The sequence below is a fragment of the Anopheles merus genome, chromosome 2R, assembly GCF_017562075.2.
Source record: "Anopheles merus strain MAF chromosome 2R, AmerM5.1, whole genome shotgun sequence".
NCBI lineage: Eukaryota > Metazoa > Arthropoda > Insecta > Diptera > Culicidae > Anopheles > Anopheles merus.
Window position 1 is genome coordinate 25,099,227 of NC_054082.1, and position 19,325 is coordinate 25,118,551.

The 19,325-nt window shown below is 46.6% G+C and overlaps 1 protein-coding gene and 1 long non-coding RNA gene across 8 annotated transcripts in view; one reads left to right on the forward strand and one right to left on the reverse strand.

Annotated features, from left to right (window-relative positions):
• The window catches only part of LOC121603023 (mucin-5AC), an 88,750-nt gene that overhangs the window by 32,366 nt on the left and 37,059 nt on the right, over window positions 1-19,325 (reverse strand). For 2 of the 7 annotated variants that reach the window (XM_041931769.1, XM_041931762.1), the window contains exon 1: window positions 1,102-2,138. The exons of 1 other annotated variant lie outside the window; for it this stretch is intronic. In XM_041931769.1, the coding sequence (XP_041787703.1) occupies window positions 1,102-1,346 (245 nt within the window). In that variant the 5' untranslated portion in view covers window positions 1,347-2,138. Of the gene's footprint in view, window positions 1-24; window positions 407-1,101; window positions 2,139-3,354; window positions 4,460-19,325 lie in introns of those variants that run through there. 4 more of the 7 variants (XM_041931785.1, XM_041931803.1, XM_041931773.1 and 1 more) reach the window with 4 other exon arrangements.
• LOC121603140 lies at window positions 6,277-7,811 on the forward strand. The gene is made up of 3 exons (XR_006006610.1): window positions 6,277-7,138; window positions 7,271-7,359; window positions 7,464-7,811. It is a non-coding gene; the product is annotated as an uncharacterized LOC121603140 (long non-coding RNA).

Here is a 19,325-nt window from a genome sequence, read left to right on the forward strand (position 1 = left end):
ATAAACACAAACTATACCACATACCGATACAAGAAGGGCTTCAAATTCCGTCACATTGCAGCAGCGGTGGTGGTTGGTTGATTGGTATTACTTGGTGCTGCTGATGATAAGCAAAAGAACCAAAACGGTGACCACACACACAAACACAGCTGTAATGTCTGTCAAATTGCGCTCTCTCTCTCTCTCTCTCTCTCTCTCTCTCTCTCTCTCTTTCTCTCTCATGCCGAAAAGAGTTCCAATTTCTCGCAAACACATCATCATAGCAACATCCCCAAACTGGGTGTGTGTGCCATGGAAACGCGTTAAACTCCAACATTCCCTCCTTCCACCATCACTTCATGTGTATCTGTGCATCGTCCTTACTTGCGCACGTCTCTGTGTGTGTAAGTGTGTGTGTGTGTGTGTGTGTGTGTGTGTGTGTGTGTGTGTGTGTGTGTGTGTGTGTGTGTGTGTGTGTGGGGGGGGGGGAATACGTGAAAGGCGGCGGAGGGAACACAAACAAACATACACACACGAGCGCGCACACACCATCATACATGCTGGTTATGGTGCGCCTCGCCGGAAGGAACTGCCAAATAGGTGTTGTCATCGAACCAATTCTTGCTTCCCGATGCCCACAAGCACAACAAACACACCGATGACGCAGTGCCTCGACCGTGGAATAAATAAAAGAGAAGGATAGAGAGAAAGAGAGAGAGAGAGCAAGAGAGAGAGAGAGACTGTGCGAACGCTTTTTGAGTGAAAACTTTGCCCTAACCATCCCAGCTGCAGTACTGCAGTGTGTGAGTGTGTTTGTCGAACAAACAAGAAGTAGGCGGCGAAAGGGGTGGAAAGATTAGCACAGATTTTCTTGATCGGTTGCTAAGGAAAAGAAAACAACCGCACCAACACACACACAGACGCACGCACGGACCCACACCGCTATCCATCAGTCATAGCGCACATTAGCAAAACGCAAGCACACACACACACACACACGTTCTCACACACTCCAGCAACAGAGCAGTAGTAAAAAAAAAAAAACAAACAATTTTCGTGCGGCTGCTGCCGCTGCGCAATCTGCCTGCAACACAAACGGAACAAAACACGGCAAGAACCTACACACACACAGTCGCTCGCTCGCAAACGCTAGATGATGCGTAAACACACGGTGTGATGATGTAAGGGTAAACAGCGGGCAGTGTTGTTCGCACACGGCCGTACGCAAACCAGCCACAACAACCACCAACAACTCTTCTCTCCTGGCGACGCTGCTTGATGGTCGGAGGATTTATCCGCGTCACTAGTACTGCGGGCGCCCGACACATACACGGCAGCATACGACACGCACGACAATACCATTCCATCACAACAGCACCGAGCACCGAGCACCGACACTACTCTGCGGGAGAGGCTCTCCCGCGTGTGCGCGTGCGACTGTGCGCGAGCGTGTGTGTGTGTGTGTGCAGTATACGTGGGGGTCCTTTTTAGGGGGTTTTCCAGTGAAAGGGAACGATCGGGAAGGGGAGAGCTCACCAGACGCAATGTTTCCGGTTTTTCCAATCAGCAGCCAGCGCACAGACAAACACACACACATACATTGCGTAGAGTTCGTACCATATTGGGTAATGTAACATTTTGCTTCTCTCTCTCTATTTCTCTCTCTATCTCTCTCTCTCTCTCTCGCTCTCTAAGGTTTTTATCTCTCGCTCTCTTTTCAAAGTTGCGATAATGTAAACGGGATTGTTTCGAAAAGAAAATAACAAACGGCACACTACACAAGAAAGAAACGCATTTCATGATAAAGATGATGATGAGAATTAGCAATAAAAAAATCCTCACACGCACACCGGCAGCTCAAACTACTGTGCCATTTAGCCAATCATTACCCCCCTCGGTGGCCTTTCGCATAAATAAATGACACCACACATAGCGACAAACACTCCAACACACGGACACACACAAAAGATGGAAGCAGAATTTTGATGAGAACAACTGTCAGGGAAAGGGAAGGGGATGCGTTCACAGATTTTCACCCTCAAAAATGCCTCCCCGTCAAGCGCAAAGAAGTACAACAAAACCCAAGGCAACCAAAGTGGAGAAACCACACACAACATAGTTGATTGCGAATTGCGAAACGGGTTTATCAACGCCGATGCGCTGTCGCATTGTGTGTGTGTGTGTGTGTGTGTGTGTGTGTGTGTGTGTGTGTGTGTGTGTGTGTGTGTGTGTGTGTGTGTGTGTGTGTGTCGCCCTAAAAGCGGGAGAAAGCAGGATATGACGCGCGCTCGTCCCAGTGAGGAGGAGAGGGGGAGAAAAGAAGGATAACTGCCCTTTTCGGCTTGCTTTACCCACTGTCTCCACAATCACTGACCAATACAAACGTATTATGGGACAAATTCCATACGAAAGCATAGTGGAATGGAAGGGGGAGTGAGAGGGATGGGGAGGTCACACACAACATTGCGTCGTCAAGGAGCCGGAGCCGGAAAGCAAATTGAGCAGCACAGCAGCTACAAAACTCACAAAAAAGGACCATCAAACCTCACTTTTCCCTTGTGAGAAAACGAGATACGTATCAAAGAAAGAAAAAAAACTGCACTATTTTCCATTTTTTTAAAGTCTCTCATATAAACCCAAACTTCAGTGATTTTTAGCCAACACTCTCTCTCTCTCTCTCTCTCTCTCTCTCTCTCTCTCTCTCTCTCTCTCTCTCTCTCTCTCTCTTTCTCTCTCTCTCTTTCTTTCATTCTTTCTCTCCTTCTTTCTGTATCTGGTTTATTTTAGTTGTGTTTTATTTTAATTCCATTTTTTACTTCAAATCCACGCTGGCGCTGCCTTTGGGAACTTTCGACACGGTTCCAGTGACGTCACGATGCTTGGGGATAAAACTGTACTTTGCCAACAGGGCGGGGAAGGGCCCTAACCCTGAATAAAGCAGTTTAATCAGCGCAAGATGAGGTAACACTACTGATTGGCCCCTGTGTACCGCCGCCCCGACACGCGAATATAGCAATAAACACAGAAAGAGTGTAGGGAAAAATTGCTTCACAACACGCACACACACACACACTGCTTTCTCCTATCGCCCTTCAGTCGCCCTGCCTCTTTCCACCAACCCCTTTTTTGTCCACGATAAAAGAAACGCTATACCATGTTGTCATGCCAGGAAAGTGACATTTCTACATTTCGGCCTACTCTTCTTCATGTGGGCTACCCTAGATCGAACGCATCGATTTGTACACACACAGCTGCACACACACATACACACTTTTCGCGAAACTAGCACACCACACGCACGCACGCACGCACGCCCGCACACACAAGACACAAGTAAAGGCACAAATCGCGTCAGGGGTCAGGCATTTTACTTACCGATTTGTTATTTCGCTTCAATAAAAGCGTGATGCGTTTTGTGGAGCAGCGGCGGCGATGGCACTGTGGAGGACAACACCTCGGGCTGCAATGCGTGCGCTTACCCCGGGCACCTCCGTCCCTGGTCCCTTCTCTGGGGGCCACAGTGCGTGTGTGTGTCTGTTGGCCACGTTTTACTTCGAAAACTTTTCGCAAAAACGCACACCGTGCACAACGTACACACACGCACACACACACACGCCGTTTTCGCGTTCGCCGCACACAGGGACACACACACACACAGTCGGGCAGGTTGCTCCTTTCCTACTGCCCCGCGAGCGCACGCCACAGGTACCACCACACACCACGCAGCGGAAGCGCACACGCACACACCGCACACTGCGTGTGTCCGGTTTTTTTTTTATTTGTTGTACACGCCAGCAGACACTTCAGCACCCAAAAGGCGATGTGAAAATAAACCACAAACGGGGGGTATGGGGGGGATCAAACACGCGGCACTCTTCACTGCACTGGAGCAAGGTGTGCACCGTAATCGTTTGAATCCTTCTCCATCATGTAACAAACGCACATACACACACACGCGCAGGCAGACACAGAAACACACGCGCGTGCACAGCTCCGTGAGAGGTAACCCGGGGAAACCTTGGGACAAAACGTACCACGTCCGTGTGTCAAATGGGCCAACTGGTACAAAACTGTGCGTTTTTCGTGCGTGTGTTTGTCACGCAGTATGTACCGGGGGCAGGTTTTGATCCGTTTAAGGTGTTGTAAAACCTGTACACGCAGCCACCCCACACACACACACACACACTGCCGTCTTGGATGACAAAACGCCGCCGGAAGCCGATCTTGCCACACAGAAACTCTCCGGGCACAGACGGACCGAGAGAGGCGGACACACACGCGCGCGCGTTACGACGGTTCAAACTGAAATGAAATGCCACCGCACAGTCGGGGCGAAAAAGTGAGGCTAACCCAATGGGGCCGACAAACCAGAGCATGGCTGTGTGTGTGTGTGTGTGTGCGTATGTTTGGCGCTCGTCGCATTCGAGCGCAAACAAATTTACCCACAGCGTGTGCGCTCGCTCTGGCTCGCGCAAGCACAAACTGACGCACTCTCTGTTACTCGAATGCGGTCGCTCACCAGACGGCGCAGAGATATTCGCGAGAGCGGGCGAGAGTGTGTGACAGAGAGAGAGAGAGAGAGAGTAAGTGTGTTGCTGTTCGCAGCACACCACCGTTGGATGGAATTTTGTGTGCTCGTCGATCAGCTGTTGCTATAGTTACCGTCGCAGCACACCCCACTCACACACACACTCGCAGCGACACGGACGCGCCAAAATGCCGGTCGACAGAGCGAGACAACACGTGCGAGCAGCGCACTCATTTGTATGTACATGTGTGTGTGTGTTGCTGTGCAAGAGTGGAATCATCTCACACGGCCGCGCGCTTGTTTGTATACAAGTGTAAACAAATCCGCCTGTGCCCGCGAGAAGAAGCACCACCACCACCACCTACACCACGCGCAACCCCTTCCCGCTTTACACCTTTTTATCTAACGATCGGCCCGTTGACACGCGTGCAATTTAAAAAAAAAACAGGAAGAAGCAACGCTGCGATGTGTAGATGTGTGCCCGCGTGAGGTGCGATAATTCGATTTGATTCCCTCTTTCGACCGGCTGACGTCCTGCTTTCCCGCTTGTGCACACAGCGGTTGGCGGAAGGGGTAGGAAGATGGAGAACGAAGGTTCAAACATTCCACCGGAGCGAAAACACACACACGCAGAGCGCATAGCGAAAGAGAGAGAGAGAGAGAGAGCGAAAGTCGCAAAGCAACAAACACCGTTAGCAGCAGGCGGTGGCGAAGGGTGTTTTGAGAATGCGGCCAATGTTTACACGCCGCCTGTGGCGGTGTGCGTGCGTGCGTGTTGCATTTTGCAGACCGTTTTTGGCTGCGTGTTGTTGTTGTCGTTTTTTCTTCTTCTTCTATCGTTTGCTCATTCTCTCGCTTGCGCACATCGGGCGCGCGCGCTCGCGGCAGCAGTGCTCTCACTTTCAATTGAGAAAGACGCAACCGAACGGTTGTGTATGAGTGTATGGGTGTATTTTGGTATGGAAGAGTGTACGGAACGGGGGGAATAGCGCGATAGCATTTATCAGAAATCCACCCCCCCCCCCCCCGCCCCGACAGGGCACACACACACACACAGTGCTGTGTTGCAACGTGTACCAGCCGGCCCGTGCATTACGATCAGAGCGCACACGACACAAACACACCCATACTGACGCATATCTTTTCGGAGCGGATCCCTGCATCGACCTGGATTCGAACTCGAGACAGACGCGCGCGCGATAGAGAGAGAGAGCGAGATTGCCGGCGGTGTCGACGCACTATCCGCCCGGCAATCCTGTGAACCACCAATAAACCAACACAATCACAGTGCGCAGAGCCGATTTTGGGGCCGATATGATCGGTAACATCTTGTTTGGGGGGAGCAAATTATTAGCCAGCCAACGCCAACGGTAATAAGGTTAATAAAACCGCAAGCTAACAAACACACAACACGCAATTGTGTTCGGTACTGGGAACCCGGGAGCGGAGAGACACCACACACACACACACACATGCCAAATGCCATGAGCACGTTTTCAACCCAAACGCTTCGATTGCATGATGCAGTGGCTGCTGCAATGGGAGCTGCGGGGTTTGGCGTTTGCTTCCGCATCCTCTGGCCTTGCTTCACACACAATTCCGAGTGTCTAGTGCTTTCTGCTGAGACAGATGGACCAACAACGTAACCCAAGCAGCAATCACGAACACACTCACACACAAACAATCTTCCCGGATGTACACTTTTCTCCCTTATTTTAAACGCTTCAGTGTGCTTTCCTTGCAGGGGCTAAGAGAGACCCCCCCCCCCTCCCTCCGGAAACATCCGAAAATTCCCGTCGCCAGCGCAAAAGCACTTGAGCTTCCCACAACGGCAACAACACAGCACACCGGAAATCGATCGTTTTCTGGTGCGCTTCGGTGGCGCATGGAGAACATGGTCGCGGATCCGTGGTAAACCCTTCTGCAGCTCTCAACGACCACCATCAACACTCCCCCCACCCACCAAAAAAAAAAAAACAAGCAACAAGAGGTAGTGACCGACGGTGCCGGTCCATTAACTGCACGGTACATTAAGGTCTGGTAGCTTGAATTTTGATTTCAGGAACACACACTCACACAAGCCTGATCGCGTCTCTCTCTCTATATATATCTATCTCTCTCTCTCTCTCTCTCTCTCTCTCTCTCTCTTTATATCTCTCTTTCTACTCTCTCTCGTTGTTGAATGGCCAAATATCGAGCAAACTCCAACCCAGTAACCAACCCTGGACAGGTGAAAATGTGTTTTTAAGTACCATCACCCCTGTTTACTCTCTTCTCCTTTTCCCTTTTCCCACAACCGAAGCTGAAATGGTCAATACGCGTGGGTGTAATAATTGCCAACCAATAACTGCACACACACACACACACACACACACTGTGCGAAATTAATAAGAGAGGGCGAAGAGATGCATTCGATTCACCTTTTCGATATCTTTCCCGTTTCGCTTTCTCCCTTCACCGGAAAAGGAGGATTTAGGAGGGCGATGGATTACAAGAGGGGGATGGGAGGCAGGGGAGCGGGTTTACAAAACAACGACACAGCATTGGCAGAAGAACGGCGGCGGCCACTTGCCTGCAATCACATTTCATTCACGGCTATGAAGCAAAACAACATTACCACACTCTTTAGCTGTGAGTATTAGCGCACTTCTGTCCAAAAAGAGAGGACGTGGGCTTGCCATGGATTTGGTGGACCATATTGGGATGGAAGGAAACCGGAGGACACTACATTTCTAATCATTTTGATCCATTCCATCCATCCAGCAACACCGAAGAAGTCAAGAATCGCAGGTAACCAAATTCTGAATTTTGGTCGATTTTTGTAATGAAATAGAGCCCCCCAAAATATACATGTAAGCAACATAATTGAGCAACAGCAATAACCAATAAATTGCTTAAGGTAACAGAATTGGTCCACTTGATCTTCTTCTTATTCTTCTCATTTTGTTTTTTTTAGTTCTACGTACGGCTGGAACCCACGATGGGCATGTTGTTAGGTCGTACGAGTTGACGACTGTACCACGAGACCGGATACGCTTGAACATGACACAAAGTTGTTATTATCGTTCTGCACTGTTTGGCGTACACTTATGCACCGTATTTAAGTATTTTAAAGTAAGGCAAATGAGATCTCCAGCGGATGGATATGATTCGCCATCAAATTAAACACTTTTCACATAAGCCCGTCACAATGGGGAGAAATTGATACAATAAAAATCCTATTTCAGCTTGTCTTGTAGTAGGCACGTATTGCAAAAAGTCTAAATTTCCACTTCCACTTCAATCTCTGTTAAAGAATGGGACAATTCAGATAGCCACATGCTTCATCTTGAATAAATAAAAAAATATAAATAATTGTTAACTATCATATTATTACTAACAAGCTATCGGCTGTGAAAATGAAGCAACATTTTCGTCACACTTGTCACATTTTAAGGTGGAATTATATTGATCATCATCATATACATCCATTTTTATGTCAAGCGGCAAACGGAAAAGCAGAATATTTCCGTATCAAGCGTCAAACACTAAAATTACATCACATAGACGCTCGTTTGATTGCGACACCTCAACTGACTTTCATTCCTACCCTACAGCTTCCCCGCTATGCAAAAAAAAAGAGATCACACCTCCTGATTCTAAATATGAAACCCATAAACCCAGAGAAAAGACAGGGCAACATCCACCCAGGGGGGAAACAGCAGTGAGCGGATTAATCTGCGATAAAATACCTACACCAACCATTTCGCGTGCTGCGTATTAACAAATCAACGCCGTCCGCAGCAGAAGAAAAGAATAAGCAAACGCTCCGGACGCTCTTCTAAACGCACGGACGGTGTCAAAAAATCTGTCCTCCAAATCCAACCCCAACGTCCCCAAATCTAAAGGCACACCGCACACGCATAGCGAAAGAATTTCAATGTCACCAAAACCATTAGCACAACCAACCGCGTATCTCAGCATCCCAGCCAACGCTTATCAAATCGTAGCACACCATGGCTACGCAAACTCCCAACCAAAAGCAAAAAAAGAAAGGGTTTCCTTCCTCTCCGTACACCGCCGCACCAAACAAACCAAGATGCTGTTTATAGCGTCGCATCAGTTGACAGTTTTGGTTCCCTGCTTCCCACCACTCTATAGAGCAATAGAGAGCTTGCGGGGTAAGTGTTTCCGGTTCGTACAACAAGACAGACGCTAAAGACAGATCGTGCAGGTTGTACCAGACGACCAAAGGGGAGGTCTTTTCTCGAACACCGGCTCTCTCTCCCTCCCTCTCTCTGAGTATATCTTCCCGTTGTGTCACTGACACGTGCTAATCGATCCGCCTTTATCCGCCGGGATGTCAGGCGTGTCAGTGCTTTAGTAATGCCCGACTAGCTAGCTGGGGACCCGATGCCCATTTGCCCATTGCTCTAATTTATTTCCTGTGACAAATCGCGCGAATCCTCACCCTCCCACCGGATGGGGTGATTCTGTTTATGCTTCCAAAGATGAGCCAACAGTATGAGTGTGGTTGGGAGGAGATAGAGAAGATGAAAACGAGCATTTAAACCAAGCAAATTGTTGATAAAAACGTAAAACATTGTTGAGAATGGATCTACAAACGTTGGACCCTTCTCGGAGGAGGTAAGAGCTGCTCGTACATAGAAAAGGACGAAGCGCAAGATTTATTTACGCGCAGTTTCAAGGTTGCACATAAATTTAGACCATTTGAAACGTAACGATAATAGAAACAACAAATACAACAAGTGAAATGCTGCCCCAACGAAAACACCATCATCGTGTTGATGGTTCCGCTTTTGTCGTCTGCAAGCAAGTTTTTATCGTACAGAATTGGTAGAGTCTTTTGTAGAGTGTGGTCTTTTACAATTTACAATTTACGGTGCAACTTTTGCTAACTATTACACATGAGCTCCAGAGATGAGCTACCAAGACATCAAGACATTGGATGAACATCAGACGACTCTGCATACGAGATTATGGCTGATTATTACGTATTAGAGATCAAAAATCTCTTAAAACCGTCTGTTCTGTTGTACAACTTCAAGTTTCTCGAGCCTTCAGCCACCGCACCTTGCCGGTGTTTCCAATCGGGCACGGCTAACAAAACGTAAAGAGACACACGGCAACGTTCCACCAACATCACCACCATCACCACTACCAGTAGTGCTAGAATTCGGACAAAAGTTGAATGCGCTCGGTGCCACGGTTGTGCGTTTTAATTTAATTAATCCACCGTCCTGCTAAACACACACACACACATAGACCGCGGAAGCGGAATGGGACGTGAACGCATAACCAAATTTTGGGCGTCGTTAAACATCGTCGCCCTTTTGCGTGCACCCTTTACGGGTCGCCCTCTCTCCCTCTCTCGGGCCGAACGGGGACCAACACCCGTTGCGGACGTGCGACAAAACATGATAAAGCATTAGACATTGTGGCCACCGCGGTGGCAAATGGGGCAGGAATGTCACAGGACCGGCAGGCTGGGACCAATTAAGCCGCTCACACACGTTGATTGAAAAGTTTACAGAAACGATGATTATCGGTGTAGGATTATCGACTACAGACCAAGTAAAGAGGCAAAAAAAAATTTAAACGAAAACTTAAAAAAAGAACACACAAAAACTCAAAATCACAAAACTGACAAATGTATAACATGATCGAAATCAAAACAAAAAAAGAAGAAAACAACACAATGAAATTTGAAAAAAATGAGAATTTATGAAATAAACATCTAAACGCACAACAAAGATAAAAAAAAAACAAATTTTGTTTAAAAGTTAAGATAAAAGAAAAAAACAAGTATATAAATTGAAAACTTAAAAACAGACCTAGTAAAGACGAAAAAATATTAAAAAGTATTTCAAATAAAAAAAAAATCATAAAACTTGAAAAAAAACTATATATATATATATATATATATATATATATATATATATATATATATATATATATATATATATATATATATATATATATATATAACATGACCAAAATCAGAACAGAATGAAATAAATAAAAAAAAAAAACAAACAAAAAAGCAAAGGAAAAGATGAAACAAAAAACGTAATTAAACAAACCCTTCTAAATCTGTGAAGCGCTCAAAAACAACGACTAGAAAGGAAACCAAACAACACGCTCCCGATCACATAGCCAATGACAAAAGGTGACAAAAGAAGCAACGACACCGAGACATAGCTACGGTACAACCCAGAGCAAGCAAACGCAAGTCAGTTGTGCTCGTTTTGCTCTTTCGCTTTCAATCTGTAAACGCTGCCTGTATTGTGTGTGTTTGTTTGCGGACGCGCTCTCTCGGCTGCTGTGGTTGTTGTTGATTTTCCTTGCTAGATTGTGGCGGCTTGTGGTGGCTACCGACAACACCTCTATGTATCAGTTTGCCTTCTTCTTCTTTCTCAGTGTGCCTCTTTCCCGCGTCGTCGTCGTCGTCGTCGTCGTCGTCTTCGTTTTGGCTTCAACTAGACCGACTAGAAACAGCGCTTTGCTTCTTTGTTTTCGTTTCGGTTTGTTTGTTGTTATTTATACATTTGTTCTCAATACTTAAAAATAGCAACGCCGCTAATTCCATCGACGCTTCGCTATCGTACCATCGTGTACCGTATGTCGTTCGGTGTTAAAGTGTATGTGTGTCTGTTGGTACATACCCTCCTCTCCTTCACTTAAGCCTCTCTTTGGTCTGATCACCTCACAAGGGGGAATAGTACGCGATCCTCTGCGCTTTCGGTTTAATCGCTCATGACACAACAGCGTCGCCCCGCGATCCCCCATCACAACCAACGCTACCTCCCATGGTCATTGGCTGTGTGCTGGTGTGACGCTTTGCCACCGGTGCGACACGCGCAATCGCCCGACCCTTCTTCGGCCGCTTTTCACCGCGGAAAAGTGGCGTTGTCCGCTGCGCTGCGTTTGAAACGTCGACCACGGCGCAAAGAGGAGATGTCGTCGACGTAGATGGCGGCGGCCGCCCATCGTGCTTCGACAGTGTGCGGCGTCGTCGTTGTCGAGGCATTTTCTTCTTCTTCTTCTTCTTCTTCGCTTGTTCTCATCGAACGCAGTAGTTCGGGGTCCGGTCAAGTAAGATGTCAAGCATTTCTCCTTTTTTTTCTCTCGCTCTCTCTAATTGGTGGTTGGGGATTTTTCTTTTTTGGCAAATGAGTGTCACCACCAAGGTAGGCGCTGCTGTAGCAGCCGAGTAGGAAATACCTTGGCGGATTGAGCGATGAAGGATGACGGAGGGAAAGACAGCCGGAGAGAGCGAGAAAGAAAGTAAAGTAAACGAAATCAACGGCAGAAGGACAAACGAACGCGAGCGCGCACGCTCCCTTTTGAACAAACCTACAACACACAGTTTTATCGCTAGATTTTAAGTCTAATAAATTACCTAATTCATTCATTTTTATTTGTCTTCGTCCCTCTTTTTGCTACATAACTCCCACCGGCGTTAAACGGTTTATACTACATGGCGTGGCAATTTGTTGTTGCTGTTGTTGTTGTTGTTGTCTGGCCTTATTTATTTGCCGTCCGATACTGATAAAGCAGCGCTAATGTGCTGGTGGGGCAGATGTGACGTGACGGGGGAGGTAAGGGGGCAAAGATGACAGATATGCCCTTTTTGTCAATCGTCTGCCGGGGCGGGCGGCTTCATCGAAGGACAAGCTGAAGCCACAGAGCGTCCACTTATCGACAGCACAGGGACAAAAGAGTGTATGGCGCAGCTAGAGCGCAGTTTGTAAACATTTTTGGGACGTAGCGTGTGGCGCTATTTTGCAGCCCCTTTCCCGTGTGCAACAAAGTTGATCGATGGTAGGGTGACATCTTTAGAACGGAGTAAGCACTGTGTGGCTATGTCCAAGAGAGAGAATGTCGAAGAAAATTGCGTTGAAGACTGGGAAGAGTCAACACGATATGAAACAGATGCCAGATGGTAAAGTATTAATCATAGTGTAGATCTACATTCACAACATCATAAGACAGATCATGCACCCAAGATCATGCACAGATGAAAGCTCGTACACAGCGACAAGACTGTCCTACTTCTCTTAACAATTTCTCTGAACATCCCTTAATAATAATATTTTATTTAAAATAGGCGGAGAGAGTTACAGTTTCTACATTGTAAAGGCGTGATCCACCTAATGGAATGATCCTCCTCCAACGTAAATAATGTCACTATCATCACGCATTATAATTCCTCCGCCATGATGATTGTCCAAGCGTTCCACTGCCTGCAGAACGGGCCGGTCGGGCTTTGTGTTTCCTTGCACTACGCTACAAAGTAGCCACAACCGCCATGACAAACAAACACCAACGACGCACACGCTAAATCATGGCGTCCTTTGCTATACGCCCCACTATACGCTTCGAGCGAACACATCTTGTGTACACACACCCACACTCCCAAAGGCAAAGCAAACCTCGCCATAGTGTGCCGCAGTAGCAGCTCCTGCGCAACAGCATCATGGTGTGTCGTAGCCGTTTCGCTATGCGGTGAAGGCATGCGAAAACAGAGAGAGAGAGAGAGAGAGAGAGAGCGTAACTCACCACTTGTTGCTTGGTGATTGGGTTGGGTTCTCCGTTTGCCGTGGTGACGACGGTTTCGACGGGACGCCCCGGGGTTCCGTTTGATAATACATCTCCGTTGTTTACACAACCGTTGCTCCCACCCCTCCGGTGGGACCAAGACCACCCTCCCAAACTTGTCATATTTCCGCGCTGTCCATGGCGATCGCGATCAAACGGAACGATCGCTGCAGAATCGTAACAGACAACGGCATCGAACGAAAACAATCGCCAAACATTGAACGAGTACATACGCTTACGCTTTGTGTCACCACAGCGCTGATCTCGCCGTCGGAGAGGGTGCAACTGTTTTAAAAATAATCTCTCACTATCTCTATCTCGCAGGCATCTATTTATCATCGAGGGGGGCCTCCTGAGATGCCTTTTTTGGTCGCGGCGGTGGTCGATAAACGTAGCAAATGATTGGATTGAGCGGCGCCCGCAGCTGAACATGTTGAAGCATTAGTTGCTTTCTCCAAATCTAATTATCCTCTAAATCAATTACCTTAAAATGTATTTATCGGAGACAGAGAGAGAGAGAGAGAGAGAGAGAGAGAGGGAGAGAGAGACAGAGAGAGAGAGAGAGAGAGAGAGAGAGAAAGAGAGAGAGAGTAAAAAACAGTGAAACATCGATTTTTCAAGCCCGGAAGGCATCTGTCAAACGCAAATCAAATGCTGATTGAAAAATTCCAAAAAAAAGTGACCATTTCTTCGGCAGGGGGAATAAACATAAACACACAAATGAGGCCACCCTGCTTCCCAAAATGTGACTTTAAGTCAAGAAATGTCCTGGACGTGCGGTGTATCTAGCTAGTCCGACACCACTTCGAGTTGCAGATCGCGGCCCGCTCGGCTGGCTGATTGACAGACCCTGAGACGATGACGACCGAAATGACCAAGGAGGTAATAATAACAACAACAAAACTGAAGGATAAAGATGCTACGGCACTTTCAGTAAGCCAGACAGCGGGCAACACCCATCAATCGACAGCGAGCGTCACGACGAAAGATGTGTCGTGCGCGGAAAGGACCGTTGTCCGACCTGGGGCGACCCCCTCCCTTTTTCGTTACGTACTAGCAGTGAGACAGAGAGAAGAAGAAAAAGAGAGAGAGAAAAAAAAAAGAGAGAGAGAACCTTAATGATTAGAAGGCAGCCCCAGGATGGCCTACATTTGACCAGGAACGCTACACGATTTGTGGTTATGTTTTGCTTCAGATTTGTGTTTCGTCGTTCATTTTTCCAACGTTTTTTCCTGTAACACAACAGGGCAGGTAGTAGGTAGGAGTAGGGTTGAAAGGCGTGGGGTATACACCTCGAGTGCATTTCTTGAGCAATTAACTTCGGTCGCTAACGAAGTGTGACTCGGTCCCGCTCCCTGGGGGATGATTGCATCGTCCGTTCGAACCGATACAACCGAGAGTGCGAGAGGAGTTCGCTGCTCTTGCTGATGATGCTGTTCCACCACCCGTAGGCATCTAGTAGTAGGTGACATGGGGTGACATTTCTTTCTTCATGAAAATAAGGGAGAAATGCAAAGACAAATGTACTCAAGGTGGTAAAAATATGGTAGATGCAGCAGCCTTGGTAGATGCGTTATCTACCTTTTTCTTCGCATTTGTTCAATCGTGTAAACTTCCTCGTTAGGCCATAACGTTTTGATTTTTGTGTACAATTTTTTTCAGAAAAATCCGTAAAAAAAAAATCACAAAAACCTGAAATTTATTGAACAAAATACGTTTGGCTAAAAGGTTAAAAATATATTAAAATGCTATTTGTATAAGACCAAAGAAGCATTACAACGCGTTAATTAACAAGATTAGTTGTTTCTAAATATATTTCCTAAATTAGTAAATGTGGGAACTTAATACACGTTCGGAGCAATCAAACGTCTGATGTTCACAATCTATTTATCTGAAAACTCCAAATTCTTAAAGCTTTTAAATACTTTCCACAATCGATCAATCTTTTGTCCAATTACGCGCACTATTAACTTTACCATCATCATAAGAAAAACCCCCTCCGGCCATTCTCATTAGCATCATTTAACCGGTTTAGAATCCTTCAACGATTGCAACCTCTGCCCTTCCCACTACCAAGCACCTAACCTTCGCATCATCACTAGCATCGTCACACAGCGAAACACAGCGCGTCCCTGAGTTGCGTTGTGTCATCTGCTTCTACCGCCCAACATTGACGGTCGTGATTTTGGGGCATCGAAACACACGCACACACACACACACACTCACAGAAAAGATAGCGCTTTCCGCGGCGGATGTGTCTTTCCATCGTCAACGCCAAACCAACCGACGCTAATCCATCCAAACCGGGCGATTAGCGTCTTCGTCGTCGTCTAGCGCGACGCAACCGCAACACCGGCTGCAATGTTTTGTTTGTTCCGTTTGTGCGGAACACTGCCGAGGGTATCGACGGCTATCGGGTATAGAGCTGTACGTTGCGGGCAAGATAAAAACAGAAGCGGAACAAGGTTAGACAGCAGCACCGGGAGCGCTAGCTGGCTGGCTGGCTGGCTGGGGTCGGGTTGACGGAAATAAGCTAGCAGCAGTTTATCGGTCATCGGGTTGCATAATACGAAGAAATTTCATCACACACACACACGCGTGGGTGTGCATACCAGTTGTACCTTTTAAATCAATGCATGGTTTACTTTCACGGTGCCGATCGTTTCGACCATCCGATTGTTCACCATCAACCAGGCGCCTCCATCGCGTGTGTCCGCAACAGTGCCACTGTGACGTTTTTTGTTTGCTCTTTTATCCGAAACAAATTAAATACAGTGAGAGCCAGGGGGAAGCAAAACTAACTTCTACAACCAAAGAGGCCATCATTTTATCGCCTTTTAATCCTCCCAGCTGTCGGTGCAATCGCATACTAATCGCCTTACGATCGCGATCGTATTTTAAAGGATTGTCAAAATACGTTTCCTACTCTAACGACACACGCCGTATGGTGTGAGTGTGTGTGTGTGTGTCATAAATTCTTTTCCCGTTTTCAACAGTTCCCCAATTTCGAGCAATCTTACTTCGGGAAGCAAATGGTCACCACAGCCCATCGCCGGCACTGCATCCCGAGCAAGACGCATCAGGGAAGGAAGCTTGTTCCGGGCGCACTGAGCGTCGCCCGGGCGCTCGAACGACCCAGACAAACAATAATTTACCCCCGTACTGCCCCATTCCGCACTGCTCTTTTGGGGTTCGTAAATTATTGGCCTCACTGCTGTTTCCCAAGAGACACATAATAAAATAAAAAACAAGTTCCTTCCGCCATGAGATGCACTCATGATGCCATTGAGCTGCAGTTTTGGGACACTGAAAACATCAAGCAAAAGAGAAAACACGGATGGGAAGCGTGTTTGCAAACGTAAAAGATTATTTAAACTACTGGATAATTTAAAAAAAACCATCCACACACACACCAGTCACCGAAACGTCGTAATCGAAGCCAAGAGGACAGTCATAAACAGCCAAGTACAACCCTGAACCAGAACAGTTGAGTGCACAATTAAGGACAGGATAGGTGATATCCTGTGAGCCGAAGGGTCATAAAGCTCACGAAAAACCTTCAAATTTACCGCACGCACCAGACCAGACGTGCATCTCAGCGTTTGCAAGCGTTGCCGTGTGTCCCTTCGGTCAGTCAACCAGCCCCTGTGGAAAGTGTTTGCAGCTGCAGAGAACAGCCATCGCTCGCTTTCGTCGCCTTCTTTCTTCTCGCGTCTTTGGCCACCGCTTGATATTCTCACGGGCAAAATCCGACCACGACGACGACGACGACGACGACGGTGGCGACTTGTTGCCGTCCTTGCTGCTGCTGTCAGCTGCCGGGTAATTCATTGCCACCGGTGCGCCGTCGTTGTCGGGCGGGGAGGTCGTTGTCGGCGGTGCAGTTTGCATTAACCGGAGTGAACCGGGGAGCACCGTGTTTGTGGGTCGGTTTTACGCCGATTGTTTCTGCTTTGCAGCGATTTAGTAGATCACGGTCTTTGCTTTTGTGCCTGTTTTGGAGAGATGATTCATGGGAGAGGCTGCGCTGCTTGGCGTGGGGGGTATGACTAATATGCAGTAATGCTAGTTTAGTGAAGCGTCTGGGTTTGTTTAAATAGCAATAAATAAAGGATTATTGAGGGGACGTGCAGAAATATATTAACATCAACGTTGGAATGAAAAAAGGTTGAACAAAAACAGTTGTTGTTTATTTCATTCCAGAAGCAGCATTAATCGAATAAAGCATTTTCGTACGTTTAACCATGCGTAATAGTATTCTGTGTAGGAGAAATTACGTAAAATATCCCTCCGAAAGCTTGTGTTTTGAGCTTATGAAAACACAAAATTCAAAGATAATATTTTATGTGCATTTGTGCGAGTCATAAATATACAAGATTCCATGTACTACATCGACAGAGTTAAAAAATGCATCAAAATAAAATACCAAACACAGTAAATATCATTACTAAATCACACAAAACGGAATAGAATTGAAATTCTTTGTGTAACAAAAGCAACACCAAACATTACAACACACACACACACACACACACACACACACACACGCGCACACATCCACCTCTTTCACCGCTGCACCTAGCCGAACATACATAAACAATCAAGCAACAATCAAACAAAGGCTTGTTATTACGAAATCCGTACTGGCGTGCTATTTTTGAGCCAATCCATCGTGCCAGCATCATCACCATCATCATCACCGTTTTCCTTCCACGGCTGTGCCGTGTTTAATTTTCCAGCCAGCTCGAATCTCATAAAATTGTGTCCATCAAACACCACGGGGCCACACATCAACACGCTAATTCTTGCACACAGAGAGGAAAAAAAAAACGAATGTAAGAATTACCATAAACAACTGTGCGGCTGCCGAGAGTGCTGGGTGGTGCTGGTGGTTGCAATGCGTGATCATAAAGTATATTTAACCCAAATCTGGGCGTCGGAAGAGTAGACATTCGCGTCACCGTAATTGCACGCGGCAAGATTGGCCGTCGGCGAGAAGGAAAAATAGAAAAATAAGAAGAAAAAAAAATAAAATCATCCAAAAAGAGAAAAACGTTCAAAAAGGAAGAATACATTGGCCAAACGACAGCGACCACCATTAGGTGCGGCGCGTGCGGAAGATCAACCACAGCAAACATACAGATCTGGAACAAACACTAAAAAGAGCGAACGGTGGTGGTGTGTGGGAGCAGAATGAGATTAAAATGGAAATCTTAAAATTTGTGCACCATCATGACACCGCCATACTGGCGGGACGAGCCGTCCTGTGCCGTCACTGGTGTCGTGGTGCAATCCAAATCGCACATCGGAAAGTGCACTAGGTGCACAATGCTATTTGCGCCGCGATTAGCTTACAACCATCTTTTGCACCATCCATGGGCGATGGATGTCGAACCAACGATGGACCACCAAGGCGCACAGAGGAGATCTCCGATTTAGTTGTGTGCTAAATCTGCTACCGGGCAATAAAATCCGTGTCTGCACGCCGGTGTGTGGCCACTGTGAATGGGCAGCATTGTTTGTGATCGAAACCACCCATGACGTTAATGGCTAGATCATGGCTCTATGTATGTGACCCTGTGCGTTCGTCCGCGATCGTTTCCGGTCCTTGCTATGAGCGTATGCTGTGCGTTTGCGGTCCTTTAGGCTTTCGTATGTATCCAAATTAAATTATGTGAGCAATGATTGGTGTGACTTTTTGAAACAAAGGGTAATCTGCTTTTAGAATGAAATAATAAAAACAAGGATCAAAACCATGCACAAACAGAATCTCGAATAGAGAAATGGTAATAATAATAATAATAATAATAATAATAACATAACATTCGTTGTCGGCCAAGGTCTGCATAAAGAAGTACTGGGGATTTACTTGCAGTGACTTATTGAATATCTATGGCAGAATTATCACTCCTGCATATAGGAGCGCGATCCATTAAGAGCTTGAATGCATGATGGGCATTTTTTTAAAGTCGCACGAGGCCGACCAACAAATAGTCATAATATTAATAATAACAATCGGAATAATAATAATAACAATAATAATAGTAGTGGTAGTAGTAGTAGTAGTAGTAGTAGTAGTAGTAGTAGTAGTAGTAGTAGTAGTAGTAGTAGTAGTAGTAGTAGTAGTAGTAGAAGTAGTAGCCGTTGTAGTAGTAGTTGTAGTAGTAGTTGTAGAAGTAGTTGTAGTAGTAGTTGTAGTAGTAGTTGTAGTAGTATT